Source organism: Cryptomeria japonica, chromosome 4 (genome assembly GCF_030272615.1).
Source record: "Cryptomeria japonica chromosome 4, Sugi_1.0, whole genome shotgun sequence".
Lineage (NCBI taxonomy): Eukaryota > Viridiplantae > Streptophyta > Pinopsida > Cupressales > Cupressaceae > Cryptomeria > Cryptomeria japonica.
The window spans coordinates 765,984,329-766,005,584 of record NC_081408.1 but is presented as its reverse complement, the minus strand read 5'-3'; the positions used below and the strand labels follow the sequence as shown (position 1 = coordinate 766,005,584).

The window sequence follows — 21,256 nt, the reverse complement described above, 5'->3', positions numbered from 1 at the left end:
TCCAGCGCTATGGGCATATCGAACTAGCATTCGGACCCCTACAGGTGCAACTCCTTATTCATTGGTCTATGGTGCTGAAGCTATCTTACCTATTGAGGTCGAGATACCATCCTTACGAGTTTCATTGCACAATCTCATCGATGATGAAGCATACAGAGTATCTCGTCTTCAGGACTTAGAGTTACTAGATGAGAAGCGACAAGCTGCATACAATCACCTCAAAGCCTATCAGCAGCGCATGAGTAGAAGCTACAATCACCGAGTTAGACCTCGTACATTTGAGGTAGGTGATCTTGTTCTTCGAGAGAATCCTCGCAACCAACCAAACAGAGAACATCAAGGCAAGTTTGAATCAAATTGGCTAGGCCCATATGTTGTCACTGCTGTATTTGGGTCCGGGGCATATCAGTTGGCTACATCAGATGGAGAACCACTCGCAGACCCAATCAATAGCATGCACCTCAAACGGTTTTATACCTAAGGTGTACAGAGCATCAGGCTCCCCTACATATCAGAAAAATACCAAAAACATTCAGAAAATTCCTGAAGAAAATACAAAAACATTCAAAAAAAGTAAAGAAAAATCATGCATCCAAACGGTGAACAACCACTCCGGTGGCACCTTGGGTAAGAACGATGGTGAAAACCTGGCAAACAGGCGCCACTCGTAAAGGCTATGGCTCCATTATCTTTCAGACTTGTGGCGATCACATCTACTTCATACATACATCCATCCATCCATCAACCATGGCTTTTTATTCCTTTGCAATTATGATAGTACTCCATACATCTTGCATCCCACTTTTTCATAGTCATGTCTAAAACTGGGGGCAATGCCCTTAACCTATTGATGGAAGTGGATTCTACATTGTCTTATGTGTCATTACGCTCTTCATTCAGGCAATCATCAAAAATATCAAAAACATTCAAAAATGTCCCAGAAAATATCAAAAACATTCACAAACAATACAAAATCCAAAAACATTCAAAAATGACTCACAAAATCCACAAACATTCAAAAACTATTACACAAAATCCAAAAACATCGGAAAAACCATCGAAAATCACCCAAAAACATGGCAACACCTTGTACATACTCATCCATGCAGATACCAAAACAAACATTGCGACAAACTACTCACACAATGACCATTTACCAAACAACCACACAATCCACATCAACAATCCAAAACTGTCTTTAAAACAAGGATGCATCCTTCCTTACCAAAACAAAGACAAGATGATGTTTTCTTTGACAAGAAAATTCTGTTAGGCTGTCAAATACTTGGTTGATTTGTGAGTAATTCATTTGTTTATCTGTCTCGGGATCTTTTCAACATTGTTTTGTATCGTTTGCGCATTATTTCCGATGAAGTTCTGGCGCATGTACTAATGGTGTCTACGTGGGAAGTTCACCAAGCTACGTGATCTTATGCCAAATGCAGTCATAGATCACTACGGCTTGCTGACTACAGCGTATATCTCGACCATATGAGCATGAACCATTACCAAGGATCCTTATTCTTTATTCTTTATGTATATATTGTTTGTTTGCAGGTACAATGCTCTTTCTTTGGTTCCTCCTCCTCATCCAATTTGGATAAAGGTTTTTATTTCTTAGTACGGTATGCACTTGTCTCAGGATATGATCAGCCTAAGATCAAGGAGGACGATCCAAGTCATGCATGAACGGAGATAATCCTTGTCTGTTCCGCAAGCAATACTCAGGTCAACTTGATCCATTATATCAAGTTGCTTGTATTAACTTGCTATATCAAATCCATGTAAGAAATACTCTGGTCATCTTGAATCATTATGTCAAGATGCTTGTATTCTCTTCCAACATTTTAAAAGCTCAATGATGAAAATAGAGCACTATGGATCGTCATTCCATCTCATCTGTATATACTGCATTTCGTTGCATTCCAACCATCCATACATTCATAATAGCTGCATATCATGCATACATAGTCATAATAATGCATACTCTATTTTCCTCTTCTTCCATAGGAATGAGTCATAAGTCCTCCATATCTTCTATCTAACATCAAATCCCCCCTCACCCTCCCTATCTTGATCATCAACATCATCCTAATCCCTTCATCGCTTCCCATCCTCACTCATCCACAAAATTAAGCCAGTTACTCTGTCTACATAGATACATCGACTCCCACACACCTAGACTATCAACAGATACTCTGATCAAGTATCTTCGGGTCTCAACAGGTAATCGATTATGGTAATCCTAGACTACATCAGGCATTTATCATAATGACCTAGTCTCAACGGGGCTACCATGATTCCCCACAACCATCCATCACACACACATTATCAATTGATCAAACCAATCAAACACAATCCAACGGACAATCACATCAATTGTCTACGTCTCAACGAGTATTTTGCTTCATATACCTTGACTTCATCGGGCAATTACATCAATTGTCTAAGTCACCATCAGGTCACTTTGATTCACTTACTCAGACTTTATCATGTCCAAGCGACCAACTGACATCAACTGTCACGCTTTGACTTGACCGGGGCAATTAAACCGATTGCACCAGATTGTCCAACCAATTTTGATCAATTGTATAGCATCAATCCAAACCCCACACTACATCTGCTATGTATCTCTTGCATGACCTCAGGGTACTCGCTGGCTTGTTGTTTTTTCATATTCACTCCATTTTCTCCCATTCTTTCATCATTAGTTCTAATTTCTTCTATTCTACCTCCCCTCCACTTTTCATTCTTTTTCGAGAGATCGCCCGATTTTTCAAAAAAAAAATTCGGCCCATCTCTCGAGGGGGCATACCACCCATTAAATTTACATTTTATGGGGCATTTCTTCACACCTATTTTTCTTTCTTTGAAACGACGCGATAAACCACACCGTCTCAAAGAAGGGCAAATGTAGTCACATAAATTTGTCCACTTAATTAAATGAATACTTAGTATTTATTTGATTATTTAACCATCAATTAATAATTAATTAAATTAATATTTAATTAATTCATCTTAACCCTATTCTCCTATTAATTAAATAAATTATTCAATTTATTTGATTTAATTCACTTAACCAAATTCAGACCATTAATTAAATAAATAAATCATATTTATTTAATTAAATCTTCTCTCACATTTAAATAAATTAATATTTATTTAAAACCCCCAAAATCCCACCTCTCACATTTAAATAAATAAATCATTTATTTAAATCACCTTTATCCTCCACCCACTTGCATTTTCCTACAAATGCAAGTTGCACAATTATTTTAAATAAATAATTTATTTAAATCACCTTTATCCTCCACCCACTTGTATTTTCCTACAAAAGCAAGTTGCACAACTATTTTAAATAAATTATTTATTTAAAATCCTATTTATCCTCACCCACTTGAAACCTTTAATGGTTTCCCTTAAAGTAGTCAAACTTGATGGCTTTAAAGTCTTCAAACTTGATGGCTTCCTTCTATAGTCTTCTTAAGACTTTAATGGTTTTCCTTAAAGTCTTCAAGCCTTTAATGGTTTCCCTCAAAGTCTTCAAGCATTTTAAATGCTTTATCTTCTTTTTCTCATTTAAATAAATTAATATTTATTTGAATATTTATCCAAATGCAAATTACACCATTTAATTGAAATAAATGATTTTATTTTAATTGAAAATACCAAAATTTCTCCCACTTGCATTTTCCTACAAAATCCACTTGTATGCCTAAACCCCTTCTAGATTCTTCTAAACCCTTCCTAATTAGCCTAATCCATCCCCTAAATATTGTCACATTCCTAAGCAAATTGGAGTCACTTCTCAAAGACTCCAAAGTCTTTGAAAAGCAATTAATGCTTTGTGTGTTCAACAAATTAACCCTCAAAGTCTTGGATAACCTTTGAAAGCTTCCAACCTTCAACCACTAAATGGCTCAAAGTCTTTGATAACCATTGAAGGCTTTCAACCTTCAACCACTTAATCCCCAAAGTCTCCAATAACCATTAATGGTTACCTCAAACCCTCCCACATGGTTAAAACATTTGTTTTGACTCAACCTCTACCCAACCCAAGGGTCTCATCAAGCCTTTAATGCTTTGACCATGATTATCTCTTAATCATTTGCACAAAGGTTTATCCTTGCATTAACTCCTAATCCAGTGGGTAATCTTAATTTAGACTTGACCCTTACCTTCTAGATAACCATGAGGTCTTCTCAGGCCTTTAATGCCTCCAACCTCTTCTCTCAACCCAATCCTATGTTGAAACTTGTCACCATTTTATTGGTGCCAATTGTGCACATGGATCTCCAACTTTCAATCCTAACCCTTGTTAAGATTGCTCAATCTTAACCCTTCATTTCTCCATTTCTTCTATAAATAGAACCCTTCTCCTCAAGCAAAAAGAAGCATTTAGAGTATTGTTGTTATACTGGCATTAGCATAGAGCTTTTTCATAGCATCACTATCTACTCTTGCATAGTATTTGCTTATCATATTCAACCATCTTGAATCTCCATATGGCATCCATGGCTAGTGCTAAAAGCTGAGAGCTACACTCATTTGGGACTTGGAGAGGAGAGGAACAAGGGAGGAGCAACTATGAGCATCTTGATTAGCTATTTCATTTTATGTTTATATGCTTTCTATTTCATGCTTAATATCTCTCTTGATATGCCTGTTTAGGATAATCTTTTGTTGCTAACACTAACGTTTGTTTCTTGTGCTCTTGTGTGTGTTGCCATCAAACAGATTTTCTAATCCTTTTTGCAGAGCATCAAGTACTATTGCTAAGAAAAATATTTTTAATTTTCTATTCACTTACCTCCCTACATAATTTACTAAATCAATAAGCTACTTTGTGGTTTCAAATGTCTCCTTGAAATATTAAATTAATTTAAAATTCACAACTTAATTTTATAATACACATTCATGAAATCTATTAATTTTTTTACAAATTATATCTTAATTATGTTTTAATAATATACACATAGTAGCCATTCGAAAGAGCCTATACTTGTAGTAATACTAATTGTAAGAAAATAAAACATACCCTAGACAATTAATTCAAAAGTATAATAAATTCAATAAATAAATAGATCATAATCAAACCTAAATTAATATAAGTTAAGATAGTAAACAAAAGATAGAGTTGAAATATTGATTAGTTTTATGTCAATGTAAGGTGGTTGATGATGGAAATTCTACTATGTAACATAATAAGTGATTCAAAACATAGAATAAAGAATTAGTGAACAAGAGTATATTGTTTGATTTAAGTTGCTTGATTAGTGTTATAGGGGCTTATTCTTAAACATAAGATCTTAGATGTTTAATTCAAAATATTTTATGGGTATCAAAAAAAATTTATTCAAAAAGATAGTTAATTGAATTAAGAGAAAAAACTTATATATCCATTTATGTCTATAAAGAAAATCTATACCCACAATCAAATCCAATACTTATAAATGACTAAAATAAGAATTAACCTTGATCCCAATTATAGACACTTAAAATTGTCCTCTACCTAGCCACAACTAATTTTAGCCTACCTTAACACATGAATTAGATAAATATGCATTATTTATTTAATTAATCCCATTCCCGTCTGTAATCTTAATTAAATAAGTATTAATTTATTTAATTAATTTCACAAATTCTCAATTTAATTAAATAAATATTATTTGTTCATTTATGTATTTTACTTTTTTCTATCTCATTAATTAAATTAATATCAATTTATTTATTTAATTAATATTTACAATTTCTCAATTCACCTTTATCTCGTCCATTCAATCTTAGCCTTCCATTTTTCTCACATGGATCATAATCTAAATTCATAGTCATGTGACAAATGTCTCACCCTGTACCCTTCACATGTCTAACTTAAGTCTTGTCACCAATTCATTGAATTTAGACACCTATCCAAAAGTCAACCCAACTTGATATCCTATCCATCAATCTCAACTTAACCTCTTAATCTTGGCCATTCCCATAAGTATTTTACCCTAACCTTATCTCAAGCCCTAGATCATATCCCTCATGTGACACTTGTCACATGACTACAACTTTTATTGAAACCCTTAAACCTCCTTTAATCCTAGCCATCCATTAAACCTCTTAATCCTATCCCTTGGTTGTCTTATTCAAAATTCTATTTAAGGAGGTTTCTCATTCTATTTAAAGATAATATCTTATGTTGTTGTTATGCTATACATTTTATCATCTAGTCATCTTAATAATATTGTGCTACTACAGGAATCTTCAACAACCACATTCATCTATCTACATCAATACTTCATTTGATATTTTTGAGGTTTGTATTTATTTGATTTGATTTAAGCTATATTTAATGCATGTTTCATTTATGTCATTTGAATGCATATATTTTATAATCTTTACTTTTCATTTGAACTTTTTTTATAATAATAGATAGCTTTCTTAAACCAATATTCCTCCTAGCGTCTTCTAACTCTAAACCTTCTTTTAGATGAAAAAGATAAAAATATTAATTAAAACTCACAACATCGAAGCATGCAGTCGTACATGAATAGATTAAGCATTGAACATACATATAAAAACTCAATTTCGAGTTGTAGGACATTCTCTCAAATCCTTTACTCATGTGAATTCCTTTTTAAAAGCATTTTTATTGTCGAAGGCCCTTTTGACCAGTCAAAACAATGGAGTTGAATCTCTGAAGATCCATAAGATATGTGGCTTAAAAAGTGACAACCAGTGTAGCTTAAAAAATGATAACAAAAGTGGCGACAGCAGATAAATGAAGAATGAAGTTAACAAGCTTCTTTTTCATTGTTTGGATTATTTTTTAAATCAGATTTGCTCTAGGAAACTAGATTTTTAAGCACTAGGTCAAGAATTCCATGCTCCTTTGATACTGACAATGATCATATACTTTGTAGGTATACTACATCCAGACACTAAGCCCTAGAGTAACAATACTAGGATACATACTAGTGGCATTATTATTTCTAGTGGGGAGAGTCATGAATGGGAAAGATTGACTATATCCCATGATAGAAATATAGTAATAAATGGAATAAGCTACAAAAAGATCAGTCTCTGGTAGGGTTTGTCTCTTTCTAGTCAAAGCTTTGAGATTGCTGAATCATATTTTAACTCTCGAAATCAGAGTTCTACTTTAAAATTGGAATAAGTTTGAGAATACCCAAAACGTTGTTTAGACTAAAAATGGAGTATCATTTTCAATGATAAACTTTGTTGGACGTATTTCAAATCTATCCATCCATCACTCAAGAGCATGCATGATTTCAACTAAACTACAATGTGCACATTCTCGCTCTTGAATTTGGCAACCAGGCATCATTTTCCAAATCCAAATGGATTTATTTATGCCTGATCCCAAAACTACACGAACCCATCTCCATGGGGCCCAAACAACATATGAATTTCCATAGGAATGGGTGGATAGATGATAGATGGATAGATACAGTGACTGACTGATAGTTAGTTGTATGTCCATCCCCAAGGCATGGGTTGAAGCAAGAGTACCAACCAACCTGCAGAAATGAATCAATCTAAATCCATCCATCCAATTTGTTTTGTATCTTTTGTAGAAAGAAAAGAAGTAGGTAACAGAACGTTGAAAGCTGTCTAGACTCTTTTAAAAAAGAATGGAAAAGAAAAAGAAGCATTGATTGATTTATGTGCACGCATATTCCCATCTTCCAATGCGCCCTTAATCAACGCTCTACTCCAGAGACACATGTATCAGAGGAAAATGAAAAACAATAATCTATGTCAAATTGTTTTAGGCCATCTACTGCTACAACGGGCACCTTCACCGATGGAAACAAGTCTCAAATATAAAAAAGACCCAACTTTTTACGTGGGTTTCGTTACCACATAACAGTGATTACACACGACGTCGTGGAAGGAATTGTGAGCCCTTTAGTAATCGCCATCTGGATTGTAGCTATCCACCACCTGTCTTTTGCCTCCACAATTTTAAGGGTGTCTGGGTTTGATAGGACATGAGGAGGGACCCTCTGAACCCTGATCCCTTTTCCATAAGATGATATAAGAGGTTGTAGAATGAGGCGGTAGGGAGAAGGATACTTTTTGTCAGAAATGGAGTGTGGGGCCCTGCTCTGGTAAAGGGTTTCCTTCCCAATGCGCGGTGTAATAAGAAGGAATGGCCGGTTTAGACAAGGGTGCGTGCGTGACTCTGACGGCGTCTAAGATCGATGCTTTTGACCGCCGGTTCTTCTCCTCATCTACTGCACTTTGTTCGCTCTAGTTTCAAGTTTTTCCTGTACTGTGTGCGGAGATTTTCCTTTTCTGCTTCCATTTGCAGGCAGGGAGGAGAGCCCTTCTTTTTCGGTCTCTTTCTTTGGCGGCGGTTTCCTAGGTATGCGTAGAGTACAGTGTGTGAGATATAAGGATAACAGTCTAAAGAAGTTTCTTTTTCTTTCTCTGTAGGTATCTTGGTTTTTTTTTGGTTTCTTGAGGTACCCAAATATGGGATTTTGTGTATTGTGTTGTTGCAGGAGGGTGTTGGGATTCCAGTGGATGTGTGATAATGGGGTCGATGAACAATTGGCTTGGGTTTTCTCTCTCGCCTCAGATGGCTGTGGAAATGCCTGAGCCAGGTGATTCGCAGCCAAACCATCATGGGCATGGCCAGGGTAACAATTTTGGTAATGGAGAGTGTTATAATGAGCTTGCACCATCTTCTATGGAGATGCCTCCTCACATGACACTCAGGCGAGATGGGTCGCTGTGTATCTTGGAGGCATTCAACCGCGCTGAGAACCAAGGTTATTTATATCTCTATTGAGCACATATGTTTATATGTCTCTTAGGCTTTTATGACTGGAGGAAGAAATGCCTGCCTGGTTGGTTGTTTATAATGTCTGGATGGATTATTGTAGCTCTGCATTGCATCAAGTAAACCAACAATGCCTGCATGGGCTTGCACCCTTTGCATTAAATATAAACTTGAGAAAAATTTCTGGAGGAAAACAAAATGATGAGTGATACAATTGTTATTTGTTGTGCACTTGTGCACAACTACTGTATTTGTCTTGCCTTGTCTCATTTTTTGAGAGCACTGCTATAACGGTTGTTGAGATTGCAACAAAAATCACATTTCCATAGCTCACTTTGTACTCCAGCTTTCCATGAGTGCAGGTGGGTAATTGAAGAGCTTGGTACTCTCAAATGACTCCCCAAGACTATCCTAGGAGTGCAACATTTTTTTTTATGCACGGCTGAGTTATTGAGGACATTGTTCTGAAAAAATATAGGACTGTACTCGTATCACATCACATTATACTATTATTAGTACATGAAACATTCATTCAAAGATTTGATACTGTTTTCAAGTTTCTAAGCACTCTACTTTATTCTTCAAAAGTGTTCAACTAGATATAGTAGGAAAGGTGCCAGATGCATTCAATCATACCTTATTTTTTTTCCAATGAAAAACTTTTGCTCTAAATCATTGGAAAACAGACACACAGGCTACCTTGCAAAACTTCGGGCCTTGATTACAGCTTTTCCGGCCATGGCAAAAATTTATTTTTGCTGCTATAACAACGCTATATTTGTTTGAGGGTGCCAAAATATAGGCTTTTATAGCAGGTCATTGATACAGCAGATTTGGTAGCTATCCATGGTGCCCTAAACCTATCGATTTTTTTCTTTTTCTTTATTACGACCATAGATTGTATAATTAGAGAGATTTTCTTATCTACGACTAAATTTTTCTGAAATTTTTGTATAAGAGAGTGGATCATTCTACCTCTACACATGTGAATTTTTTTTTGCATAACCACCGTTACAAAAACGGTCTAAATAAATAAGTTGAATGGTATTATTGAGGAGAATTGGCATATGTGAGCTTGCACCATATTGCTTTTCCAAAATGTTCATATGTAGAGTATTTCTGTCTGATTCATATAGTGGGTACTGATGCAAATTTATTTCTCAGATTGGCATATAAAAGGTTTGGAGAATTCTCGAAGCATGGATTTGGACTCAGACGTGCAATCTCAGCAGCACATGATAGATTCCGATCTGTCAATGTTTGAGGCCGGGAACTGCAGTGAGCATAACATATCATTGTCCATTAATGGCGATAGAGAGGGCCCAAAGCTGGAAGATTTTCTGGGTGGTGCATCCCTGGGAGGTTCAGGTCACTACTCAGACGCTACTAATTCCATCTACAGAAGCTCAAAGATAATGGATGGATATGATATCACAGCCAATGAATTGCCCTCTTCCAAGAGAATTGCACAAAATCCAGACCCACTGAGGGCTACCCAAATTCAGACCACTGATTCATATGATCAAAACAACAGTGAATGCATGTTTCAGGACTGTAGCCTCCAGCTTCCTCAGACAAACAACATGGCAGGAATGACATGGCTGAGAGCCCAACCATGTCATGATAATAACAATACCGCAAAGATGAGTACATCTGTTGCTGCTAACAAGGACCAATGCGTGGGCAACTTGACAACTATACAATCTCTGTCCTTGTCCATGAGCCCTGGGTCGCAGTCCAGTCCTCCTTTAGCTCTTCCTGCACCACCACCCCAAAATGCCATTAATGGTGAGGCCTCCTCTTCTGAGAGCAAGAAGCATTCTCTTGACAATGCAGTTGGCTGTGCTGCCATAGTGGAAGCTTCTCCAAGGAAGTCTATTGATACTTTTGGGCAGAGAACTTCCATCTATAGAGGAGTCACCAGGTAGTTTTCTCAATTGTTTTTTACTTCTTCCAAGCTTTACTTCTTCTTCTTTTATGTATAGCTGCCTTAAGAAAATGGCATCGATTTTTGTTAAAAGAAGATTGTTTTCAAATAGTGTGCATTGTCGAAGCTCCAAATCTGTTATAATTGGCTTTGAATCGCTGTAACTGATTTCATATTATGCTACCGCAGACACAGGTGGACTGGAAGATATGAGGCTCACTTGTGGGACAACAGCTGCAGGAGAGAGGGCCAGACCAGAAAGGGTCGACAAGGTTAGATAATGATAAAATAACACAAACTATCAGTGCCTGAACTAATTTGGTCATTAGTTTCAGTCCACTAGGAATTTATCATCACTTTCTGATGCAGCAGTAATTAATGTGTACTAAGTCAAACAGATTTGGATTGAGATGGTAAGAGTGAATCATATGTAAAGTCTTTCTCATCTCAATTGTATAGTTATACAAGCTGACCGGTAAAATTTTGTATGGTTGTCTCACATGTATGGGCGGCACGATTTGGATTCAATTATCATCAGTCTATTTGGGTAAGTTCCATGTTAAGAGTGTAAATATTTAAGGTGTATATATAATTAAAAAATTGAGCAAAATCTAGTTTACATTTTAATGGAGTCGTTTATATGAAATATTGCAGGTGGGTATGACAAAGAAGACAAGGCGGCTAGGGCATATGATCTTGCAGCTCTTAAATATTGGGGCACAACTACTACAACCAACTTTCCAGTATGACTCGGATTTTGAATTTATTTATTTTCATTCTAGTTTTCTATGGGCACATTTAAACTAGCAACTGCATGTTTCCTTTCAATTCAGTTTTCCCACAGACGCATATAACTAGCACTGGCACTTGTCCCTTTCATTCTAAGGAGGAATAGACAGAGTTCAAGAAGTAATGAAGCTACCCTATATTATAAGACAAGCGTTTAAAAAGTTTTTAACTTATGGCAAGATTTAAAGAAGCTACCCTATAGGTCTTCTAAATATGGCCCATCAGCCTTCAAAGTATCACTAAGAGGAGTAGTTGAAATTAAGAAAGGTAAGAAATGATATGAAGGAATGGAATAATGTCTGTTGAGAAAGAAGTTCTTAATGTAGAACATAATTTATTTTTTTATAGGAGGCAAGCAAGTGGAATGGTATACTAAATTGTACTTTTTGAAATAATATTTTAAAGTGGACATCACATGTTGATCTTACAAAACAAAAAGTACTGAATCTACTAATGCAAGATTAATTGCTTCAAGGTAGAAATTATTCTGGCTCGACTAGCTACTGATTATAATACAATGGTCTATGTTTGTTTTTGAAACATATTTCTGGGTATCAAGGAAAATGACAAACTTGGGTTTCTATGGCAGATTAACAATTACGAGAAAGAGGTTGAGGAAATGAAACATATGACAAGACAAGAATACGTTGCATCTCTGAGAAGGTATGCCTATTTGCCATAAGATGCAGTCCTTCTGTTATTGTTAGATCTTTACTGATTTCGGTAATATTTTGTACTGTGTAGAAAGAGCAGTGGATTTTCTAGAGGAGCGTCAATGTACCGTGGAGTAACCAGGTTGGTATTTCGCCACTTCCCAATAATATGCAGTTGTAAGCTTCCTCATAATACTTAATTTCTCTGCACGTTGTCTGCAATTTAGAGCAGAAGGCATAAATATCCTAAGATGGCACTAAGAAGCCGACATATAAATATTACCATAGATTAGGTTATAAATTGTTGTCGATTAGAAGTCCAAGGAATTTTATTTTAGTTCAGATAAATAATTTCTTATTGTTAACATGGCTGAGCCTTTTACACATGTTGATATTCATTTACTTGACCATTAACCAAAATTTTATCCAACTTGGCTGCAAGAATGTTAAAAATTGCTCATAGCTCAGAATTCAAATCAAACAGTTTGTTTTATAATACATCCCTTAGACTAGCAGAAATCCATATTAAATATCACAATCTTTATGTTTTAGAGAATATATATCTTTAGGAAGCATGAAACTATAATTTTAGTAGAAAAGGCTCAACCGCAAACATTCTACTACTTATTTCCCTTGAAGAATAAAACAATATTAATGGTTCCTCAACGTTTTCTTTACAAGTCATAGCATAAATGAAAACTATTTCTTTTGGGTTTTTTTTAAACATATTTGTATAATTTATTTCTTAAATGGTTTGCAAACTTCACAAGTTAATTATATAAACTGTTCAAATAAATATACGTTCAAAACCAAAGCTGATTTGTTTTATTGTTATCACCGTCTGCTTTTCATCTATTCAACACAGTCATGATGAGAAATTGTTGTCAAGGTTGTGTTCTTAAGCTACTCATGTTACCTATGAGGCAATCGAACAAACAATTCAGTTTAAGATTATTAACATTTATATAAAAATAAGTCCAGAATAAAACATGAAAATGAGTTTTTGTACAGATGTCTAGTATTACTGACTAAGTGTTAGTGTAAAAATCAAATGAATCGCTGGGATAAAGTCAAAACCCCTGAACATATTTTCATTTCAAACCATTTAGATTTGAAGCAGAAAAGTTAGCAATGCTGTTATATATTATCAAACATTTTAAGTCTTCGTAATCATCATTAATGGATTTGATCTGATTGCCACTGGTTTCGTATTGATTGTACATAACAGGCACCACCAGCACGGAAGGTGGCAGGCTAGAATTGGAAGAGTAGCTGGAAACAAAGATCTATATTTGGGAACATTCAGTAAGTTTGCTCTCCTTATGTCTAAATAACAACTAATCTTTTATGGTTTTATGATATGGCATTAAACATCTTCAAAGGAAACCAATGGGACATGAATGGTTTTTTCATTTCATGTTCTCACTTGATTGAGTTAATTTCACAGGTACACAAGAAGAGGCTGCTGAAGCATATGACATTGCTGCCATCAAATTCAGAGGCCTCAATGCTGTCACAAATTTTGATATGAGCAGATATGATGTGAATAGTATAATTGAAAGCAGCACATTACCCATTGGAGGAGCTGCAAAACGGATCAAGGAAGCTGATATATCTGATTTAAGTGTTGAAGGCTGTCGAACAGATGAGGATATGAATTCACAAATCACAGACACCTTAACCAGTTACGCCAATGCTCATGGTAACTACCCAAGTGGACATGCTGGATGGCCTATGATTGCATTTCAGCAGCATGCATATAATCAACAGAGGGCTGGGTGGTGCAAGCAGGAGCACAATACCCATAATCAAGACTTGCAAATGCAATTGCACTCAACCACTCAAAATTTTCTTCAGCCATCAATCATGGAATCAAATGCTTCTGTGCTGCACAATCTTATGAGTTTGGAATCTTCTGCTCCGGTTGATGTCGCTAACTCAGCCTCCAATAGTTCAGGATTCATGTGCAACGGTCTGTTCATGTCCAATTCAACTATGCCATCCCCAATAACAGTAGCAGATAATGCTAGAGCTCCTCACTTCATTAGTGACAATGGGGGAAGCAGTTCAAAACCCTCTTCCACTTATGATAGTATGATATCTTCAGACCCCTATGCAAGAGGTTTATATTACTTACCACAGCATTCACAAGCACTGGTCAAAGCTAACTATGAAAGTCCTGTGTACAACAACTGGATGACACCTCCTGTTCAGACCATTGGACCAAGGCCTAATTTGGCAGTGTGTCATACAGCTCCTGTTTTCACTGTGTGGAGTGATTCATAGCCACAACCCGCTTGACATCACTGGAGCAGTCCTTTATAGGCTGTCTAAACCAAAGAATGACTGGACTCTTTGGGTTACTGGGTGATCAAATTATGGTCTGTCATGTACACCTTAGCTCCCTATTTTGATCATTTTTGGAAGGGTCTAAGGCTGTAGGTTTTGGCACTGGAAGACTTGTTTGCTCAACTGATGTTCTTCTGCAGAAGCTAGATGGACCGAAAACAATGAAATTATCTAAATGAATAAATCAAGCAAAATTTTGTGGATATTCAGATGCTTGATTAATTTTGAAGCACAAGGCCTTCCATGCATTCAATGTGATTTGCAATGGCTCCGTTAGAATTTTGTAAATTCTCTAACAGAATAATGTATATGACGGTCCCTATAAGAATATCTAAGGGGACATCAAATGATCCTATCTAGGGGAAATCAACTGATCCTACTTTATTTTTCTGGCTTAGCCAGCATTCAGCTCCAAATGCAAGCATTGTACAAACACATTTTAATACAGCCAAACAAATTATTGCGAAGTGCATGCTTGATTTCTTGGAAGTATCTATCTGTTTGAAAAATTTCCTCAGTTCATATTTTGGTTCTCGTGTACTTATATTCTGCACTTTTCATAGCAAAAGCAATATGTTGACTTTTCACTGCAGCCTTCTACTTTTTCTGTGCTGAGATTGCTCGAAAACGACTGCATGAGAATCAACACAAAACGATAACGTCTAATTCAAATTTTCCATCACATTAAAAATATGACACTTGTTTTCCATCCATTTCATCTTTTAACAGTTATCTTTCTCAATAAGTTTCCTGCACAGAACCTACGTCCAAGCAATTTGGCCAACATATTTAACTGTGAAATCGACTAAATGGGTAAAGAGAGATTATAAATGTATATACTAACTTTACCAATATATCAACTGCTATTTCCTCTCCAACCAGAGAAAAACTTATGACTGGTATTCTTCTACGTATATCAATGTTTTATATATGAAATGAATAATGCTTATATGTAGTGATGGATAAGAAATGATAATCTACGCAGGGTAATGCAAGCATTAATTCATTTTTTGGTTTCTATGTTTGAGCAATGATTACAGACTATCTCGTCGAAAACAAGACGTAATGTATTGATTTATCCGTTGCATGCAGAGATCCGCATAAGATTTCATGCAATGTTTTTATCTATGAAGAGCTCGTCTTTCAAGATTGCCCTAGAGCTGTAGACCCATTTATATTCATATATTTTGAATAGAATGTTTATGGCAATTAGACACGTAGCCAAAACATTCGTTCCTGTAATCGACATTATTTCTTCTTTTAAAGTTGCATGCACCTGCCGATTTCGACTCTTTGTTCCTTGCGAGTTGACAGGTATCTATTAATAATTTATTTGTTTCATTTCTTAGGAATTGAGATTGTACGTTTCCACATCATTAGAATGGACATTCTTAACTCAGAAAGGAAAAGGTTTTTCTTTTTGAAGTCCTACAGACATTAATTAAATACAATTTAAATTCAAATGAATTATTGAATTGAGAATGATTGAGTAATTTGGGATAAAAAAATTAATTTAATTGATAAATATAAATGAGAGTTCATTTTTAAATTAATATAATGTTACCTATGATGTTTTGTATTTGATTGTGTAAGAGTATAAATTCAAAAAGTAGATAGCTAACATAATGGATTGTGGAATTCTAATGTCATTAATTAATGTTATGTAATTTTTTAGTAATTGAATTTGGAAACTAGGATTTTGAACTCGATGTGATGTGTAAGACTTGAGATGGATGGAATCACAATTGTACAAGATTAGACAAAAATAAACTTTATTTCTTGTAAAAATCTTCATTTAGATGTTATTTGTGTAAGAAAAATCAAATGGTATTAAGAAGCATGTGTAAGAAAAATCAAATGGTATTAAGAAGCATCATTGATAGGGATTATGATAGAGGAGAATAGCAATCAACTTCCTTCCTAATAATTAAGATCTTAGATATTTATTTGACAATAATCAATATAAATAAATAAATAGAGAAATTGGATCTTGTAGAAAGAGTAGAATGTGATAGTTTTTCTAATAATTAGGACGTTAGATTTATTCAATGATAATCAAAACAAAAATAAATAAATAGAGACATCAGATCTTGTAGAGAGTAGAATATAATAGTTGAACCTACAATTAATACAACAGTAGCTAATACGATTTGAAAGAATTTTCCTATAGCAACCCAAGATCTAGAGGCCAAATAAGTAGCACATAAGAGAGAATAAATGCGACAAGAATAAATTTTATTCTCATCAAGATGCAAAATACCATCAACTTGATCATCAAAAATTACATACAATGTAGATGAACTTGCTTATAAAGGCAAGGCCATATGGATATGTGAGCACACAATCATGACATGTGGCTTAATGAGATACAAGGGTAGGTAGGAGAAATAATAGAATACTTCACAAGAGGTGGATCACCCACTAAAGGTGGAATGTGATAACAAGATAACACCACAAAAGGTGGAATTTCTCCTACAAGCTTCTTCCCTAGATGTGCAATTCCCTAAGTGTCTCATATGCAAACTACAATGAATGCATTATCCTAAGTCAACTTAAGTAAAGTGTAAGTTATGAAGCATAATTTACACCAACACAATATAATGTAAGTGTGTTATCTTCATTATATTGATAGATTATCCATATTTGAAATTAAATAGGGTGATTCCTTTAAAGACAATCCTATGTTAATTATATTGATTTTACATTATTAAAATGAAATTGTGTGATGCTTCAAATTCATGCGTTAAAAACTAAAGTTCAAAACCTTTGTGCACTTCTTAATGTGTAACACTTAAAAATAGGGCGATGATGTTATAGCTATCATCTGGTACGGGGGATAGAAGCACAAATGTGGTTTTGTCCATGATTAGTAATGCTCTAGAAATTGAATCAAAATGCTTTGAAACTAGATAGGAAAGCATGAAAAAGAGATGGATTCAAGTTTAAGGTCACATGTGCACCAAAAATGACCAAGTGAGTGTCAATACCATATATTAGATACATCCATTTAAAATGAGGGGAAAAGTGTAAAAGTGTGCCTTTTTTTCTATTGCATTTTGTGATTATTTCATGTGCATTTAAATTTAATTAAGCATCCATGTCAAAGTAGAAATAAATAAAATAGTGACAGTGTGTCTCATTTATGTGTTGGTTTTGATTTTTTTCTAAAATAATTGAAAAATGTGTTACATGTTCAATGTGGTCTATTTAAAAAAATAATGACCTCTATTCAAGACCCCAGTAAAAATAAATTAAAAATTAAAAATGAGAAATTATTGAAAAATAACAAAAAATAGTTTTGTTTTTTTTGTTTTTTTGTTTTTTTTCAATTCAAGAGTTATAAATTGAATCTACATGATAAACTTTACAAATTATTAGTTTACACAATGTTAAATATTTTACCATTTATTTGGTATGATAGACGTGTTGAATGAAACATACTAATCTTAGTGGCCTAATAATGATAGAAAGTGAGACACACTAGTGTGCTTAAAATTTAATTTTAAGTATATAAAATTTATGTAATTTGAAGCACTAGAACAAGTATATGCTCCCAGTATATGAAAAATAAAATTGAAAATAGAATGAATAATTATGTGCGGCTTTAAATATGATATGAATGTCGTGTAAAAAGATAAAATTTGTTTATTGTGTTTCTATTTTTCAAATGCATAATTTATTTCAATGACCATATGGTAGTTGTAATAAAAAAGGTGCACAATTTTTTTCACTTTGACAAATGCAAGAATATATGCATCTATAGATGCTTTAGGAATAGTGAATGTAAGTATTTTGAATGTGGATATTTTTATTTTTACAAAACATGTGATTATTATTAATTATTTAATAGGATTAAGGTAAAACTTTGAAGCCCTCATTTAGTCCACTTTAACAAGTCACCTAAATTAATCATAACAGTATATGCATTTTAGTGTGTAGAGTATAATTCCTAGATTGGCATAATTTTTTTAATGGATGTCTCAATCAAAAGCTCTTAAAAAACAATCAAACATAAAAATTTTGATTTTGTGAAACGTTATGCTTGAAAAATGATAAATAAATTAAAAAAATTCAAAAAAAAATTTCTTATTAAAAATAGATATTGTAAATTTTAAAGACTCAAGTATTAATTTTGTTAAAAACTAGTAAAATAAATTCATTGGTCATATTAGCTAAAGTGGAGCTCACCAATGTCTATTATCATGTTTGTGGATGTAGATCCAAATCTTTAATTCAACAAATTAATCTAAAAACCAAAGTAAACAAAATATAAATAATTCAAACTTGTATAATGAAACATCCATTAAAATTCAATATCTACTCAAGTTTTGTATCCAAACATGATAATAGTTCTAATATCTAGTGGTATAAGATACTTGGAAAGATTTAGACATATTTTCCCAACTAAATATCTAGATTAGGTTGACCAAGGATATTCTTGTATAAAAAAAAAATTGAAATATTTTTCTTCCACATTTTTGGCCTCCATTTTTTGGCACTAACCCATGTACCATGTGCATGCTTACATATGTGCGCCCGTAATGTGAATAAAATATGTAGATAAAAATGTCATTATGTTTTAACCACCAAAGAGAAATCATGAAGACATATAACCTAAAAAGTGAAATAATATGTCTTCCCAAGTAGCAAGATCAAGTGAAAAGAATGGAAAGAATATCAACATATAAAAAAGATCAATGATAAATATAACCACAGGATTCACTTAGTTTTTTAATCCTAAATCACATTTGATCGCTAAATCTTAAATAATAGCCTTAATTTTATCTTACACCTACATGTTAAATTTCTATATCCATTCCTAGTGTATAATTCCTATCAAATGTCTCCAAATTTATTTATTTTGGTAGGTAATAGGCCGAAGTCGTAGTATTTTTGAATTATTATTATTATTATGTTTGATTAGATTGACCCTAGACCTTCCCTATTTTTATGGAAGGCCAAGAGTCATATCTTAGAATTCATTTTAGATGTCCCTATTGGGAATTGAACTTGGGTCTCCACAGTGAGAACCCAGTGTTTTAACCAGTTAAGCTCAACCCCTTGGACAAATGTCCCCAAATTTTACTATATATAGCAAGAACCTTTTCTTAATGATATCTTCTATACCCCTATTTATTTATAGCCTTCAAAAATTTCACTTCCATCACTATATACCCATCTCTGAATAAAAAATTGAATTATATTTTATAATTTAGATGATGAAAATAAAATAGATTATTTTTTTCACACTATAATATTTTAATTTGACCTTTAAAGGAGAATATAAGTGAAAAACTTATGGTTAACTATTTGATATAAATATGTGAACCTTATTAACTTGTATATGTTTAGATCAAGAAAATAAGCTAATATTTAAATGTGTAGGGCACATAGTAAGAATTAGAAATATATTTGTTCACCAATTTCACATCTATGCACAAAAAAAACTTCACTCATGATATCGCGTGTGCGTGTGTGTAAACAAACTAGGTAGAGTATTTTTTGACATCATTACCAAACTAAGTACTAGTTTGATGTATGAGACCCTCTTGATGGATACTCACAAGGAGAATCATTTTCCATTTATCAAATACATTGTTCTGAAATGTGTATATGGATCAAATCCCTATTTGTAAAAAACTTGTATCTCTTATATAATTTACAAACTCTTTCATCATTTCATCCAATTAGAACTAAACAAATATATATGCAATTCAGATGTAAATAACTTTTAATCAACACCTATTTGTGACCTCATTAATGTAAAAAATAAAAAAATAAATTAAATTTATATTTTTTATGCAAATTATCCTTAAATTGAGCCCAACACCTTCCATTCCTCCACCTAGATAGTACCTAAGATAAAACATTAACATAATTACCTTCTCTACCCTTAATACCTTATTTAATGAATATGTTCATCAATTAAGTACGAACCACTAAGCTACTCATAAATATATCATGAATAAACCATGAATCTATGGATATAAAAAGGAAGTACTATCATTAGGTATATTATTGATACCATCATTTTTAGGTCTAGAAATATCATGAATAGTTAAAAAAGAATTAATAAGATAATAAGCTTTTGAGGTAATATTGTACCCCAAAAAGATAAAATGGAGTGACTTGGAATCAATCTTCTTCCTCCTTAGTGGGATATCCATATATAAATATTTTTTTTAAGAAAATTCAAATTTAAGTTAAAAACATTTTTGCAATTATAAATCCAAGACTATCATTGGTTGACCCATATTAATAGCTTGCTCACCCCTATATGACATCCATATAAGAAAAACCGAGTGATGCTAAGAAGCATCATCGGGACCTTCTAATTATCATGTATTATTTTATGTTTTATAAGTTAATTTGTAATAAATTAATTTATAATTTAATTTATTGATTTTTTTTTTTATTAAATCTATTTTTTTGTTTTATTATAAATTTTATAAACATTATTTTTAATTATTAACTTTATACTTTTGCACTTTTTATACTTCTATTTATTTTTATTTTGTATTAAGATAATTTAACTTTTAATTAAAAAAAAAACACAATAGTACAATATTTTTTTTAAAAAAGAGAAAAATGGTAAAAATACATTCTTAAATACTATAATTTATATTTTTTAAGCTAGTATAGATAGGGGAATCAATAGGGGCCTTGGCTAGAGAAGATACCAATATTGCATCTCTTAAGTAAGAAAGCAAGAATGAATAGCTAAGAGAGTGATAGGCTATA

At 33.4% G+C, this 21,256-nt stretch overlaps 1 protein-coding gene across 2 annotated transcripts; it reads left to right on the top strand.

Moving 5' to 3' along the window:
* The first annotated feature begins 6,198 nt into the window (after positions 1–6,198).
* On the top strand, positions 6,199–14,982 carry LOC131041659 (AP2-like ethylene-responsive transcription factor AIL7). Of its 2 annotated transcripts, XM_057974813.2 has the most exons (10): positions 7,938–8,377; positions 8,517–8,786; positions 9,962–10,721; positions 10,914–10,996; positions 11,263–11,271; positions 11,379–11,467; positions 12,103–12,176; positions 12,258–12,308; positions 13,395–13,471; positions 13,614–14,982. In XM_057974813.2, exons 2-10 carry the CDS (start codon positions 8,549–8,551, stop codon positions 14,450–14,452), a joined length of 2,220 nt encoding a protein of 739 aa, XP_057830796.2. In that variant the 5' UTR covers positions 7,938–8,377; positions 8,517–8,548; the 3' UTR covers positions 14,453–14,982. The 2 variants fall into 2 exon arrangements, with proteins under 2 accessions (XP_059076129.1, XP_057830796.2); XM_059220146.1 differs by lacking the exons at positions 7,938–8,377; positions 8,517–8,786 and adding an exon at positions 6,199–6,301.
* The last annotated feature ends 6,274 nt before the right edge of the window (positions 14,983–21,256 follow it).

Bases quoted from the DNA above. Each gene is read 5' to 3' on its own strand.
- LOC131041659 (XM_057974813.2), top strand. From the start codon at position 8,549: ATGGGGTCGATGAACAATTGGCTTGGGTTTTCTCTCTCGCCTCAGATG. The intron at 11,468-12,102 runs GTATGACTCGGA...TTTCTATGGCAG, and splicing joins CTACTACAACCAACTTTCCA to ATTAACAATTACGAGAAAGA. The intron at 12,309-13,394 runs GTTGGTATTTCG...TGTACATAACAG, and splicing joins ATGTACCGTGGAGTAACCAG to GCACCACCAGCACGGAAGGT.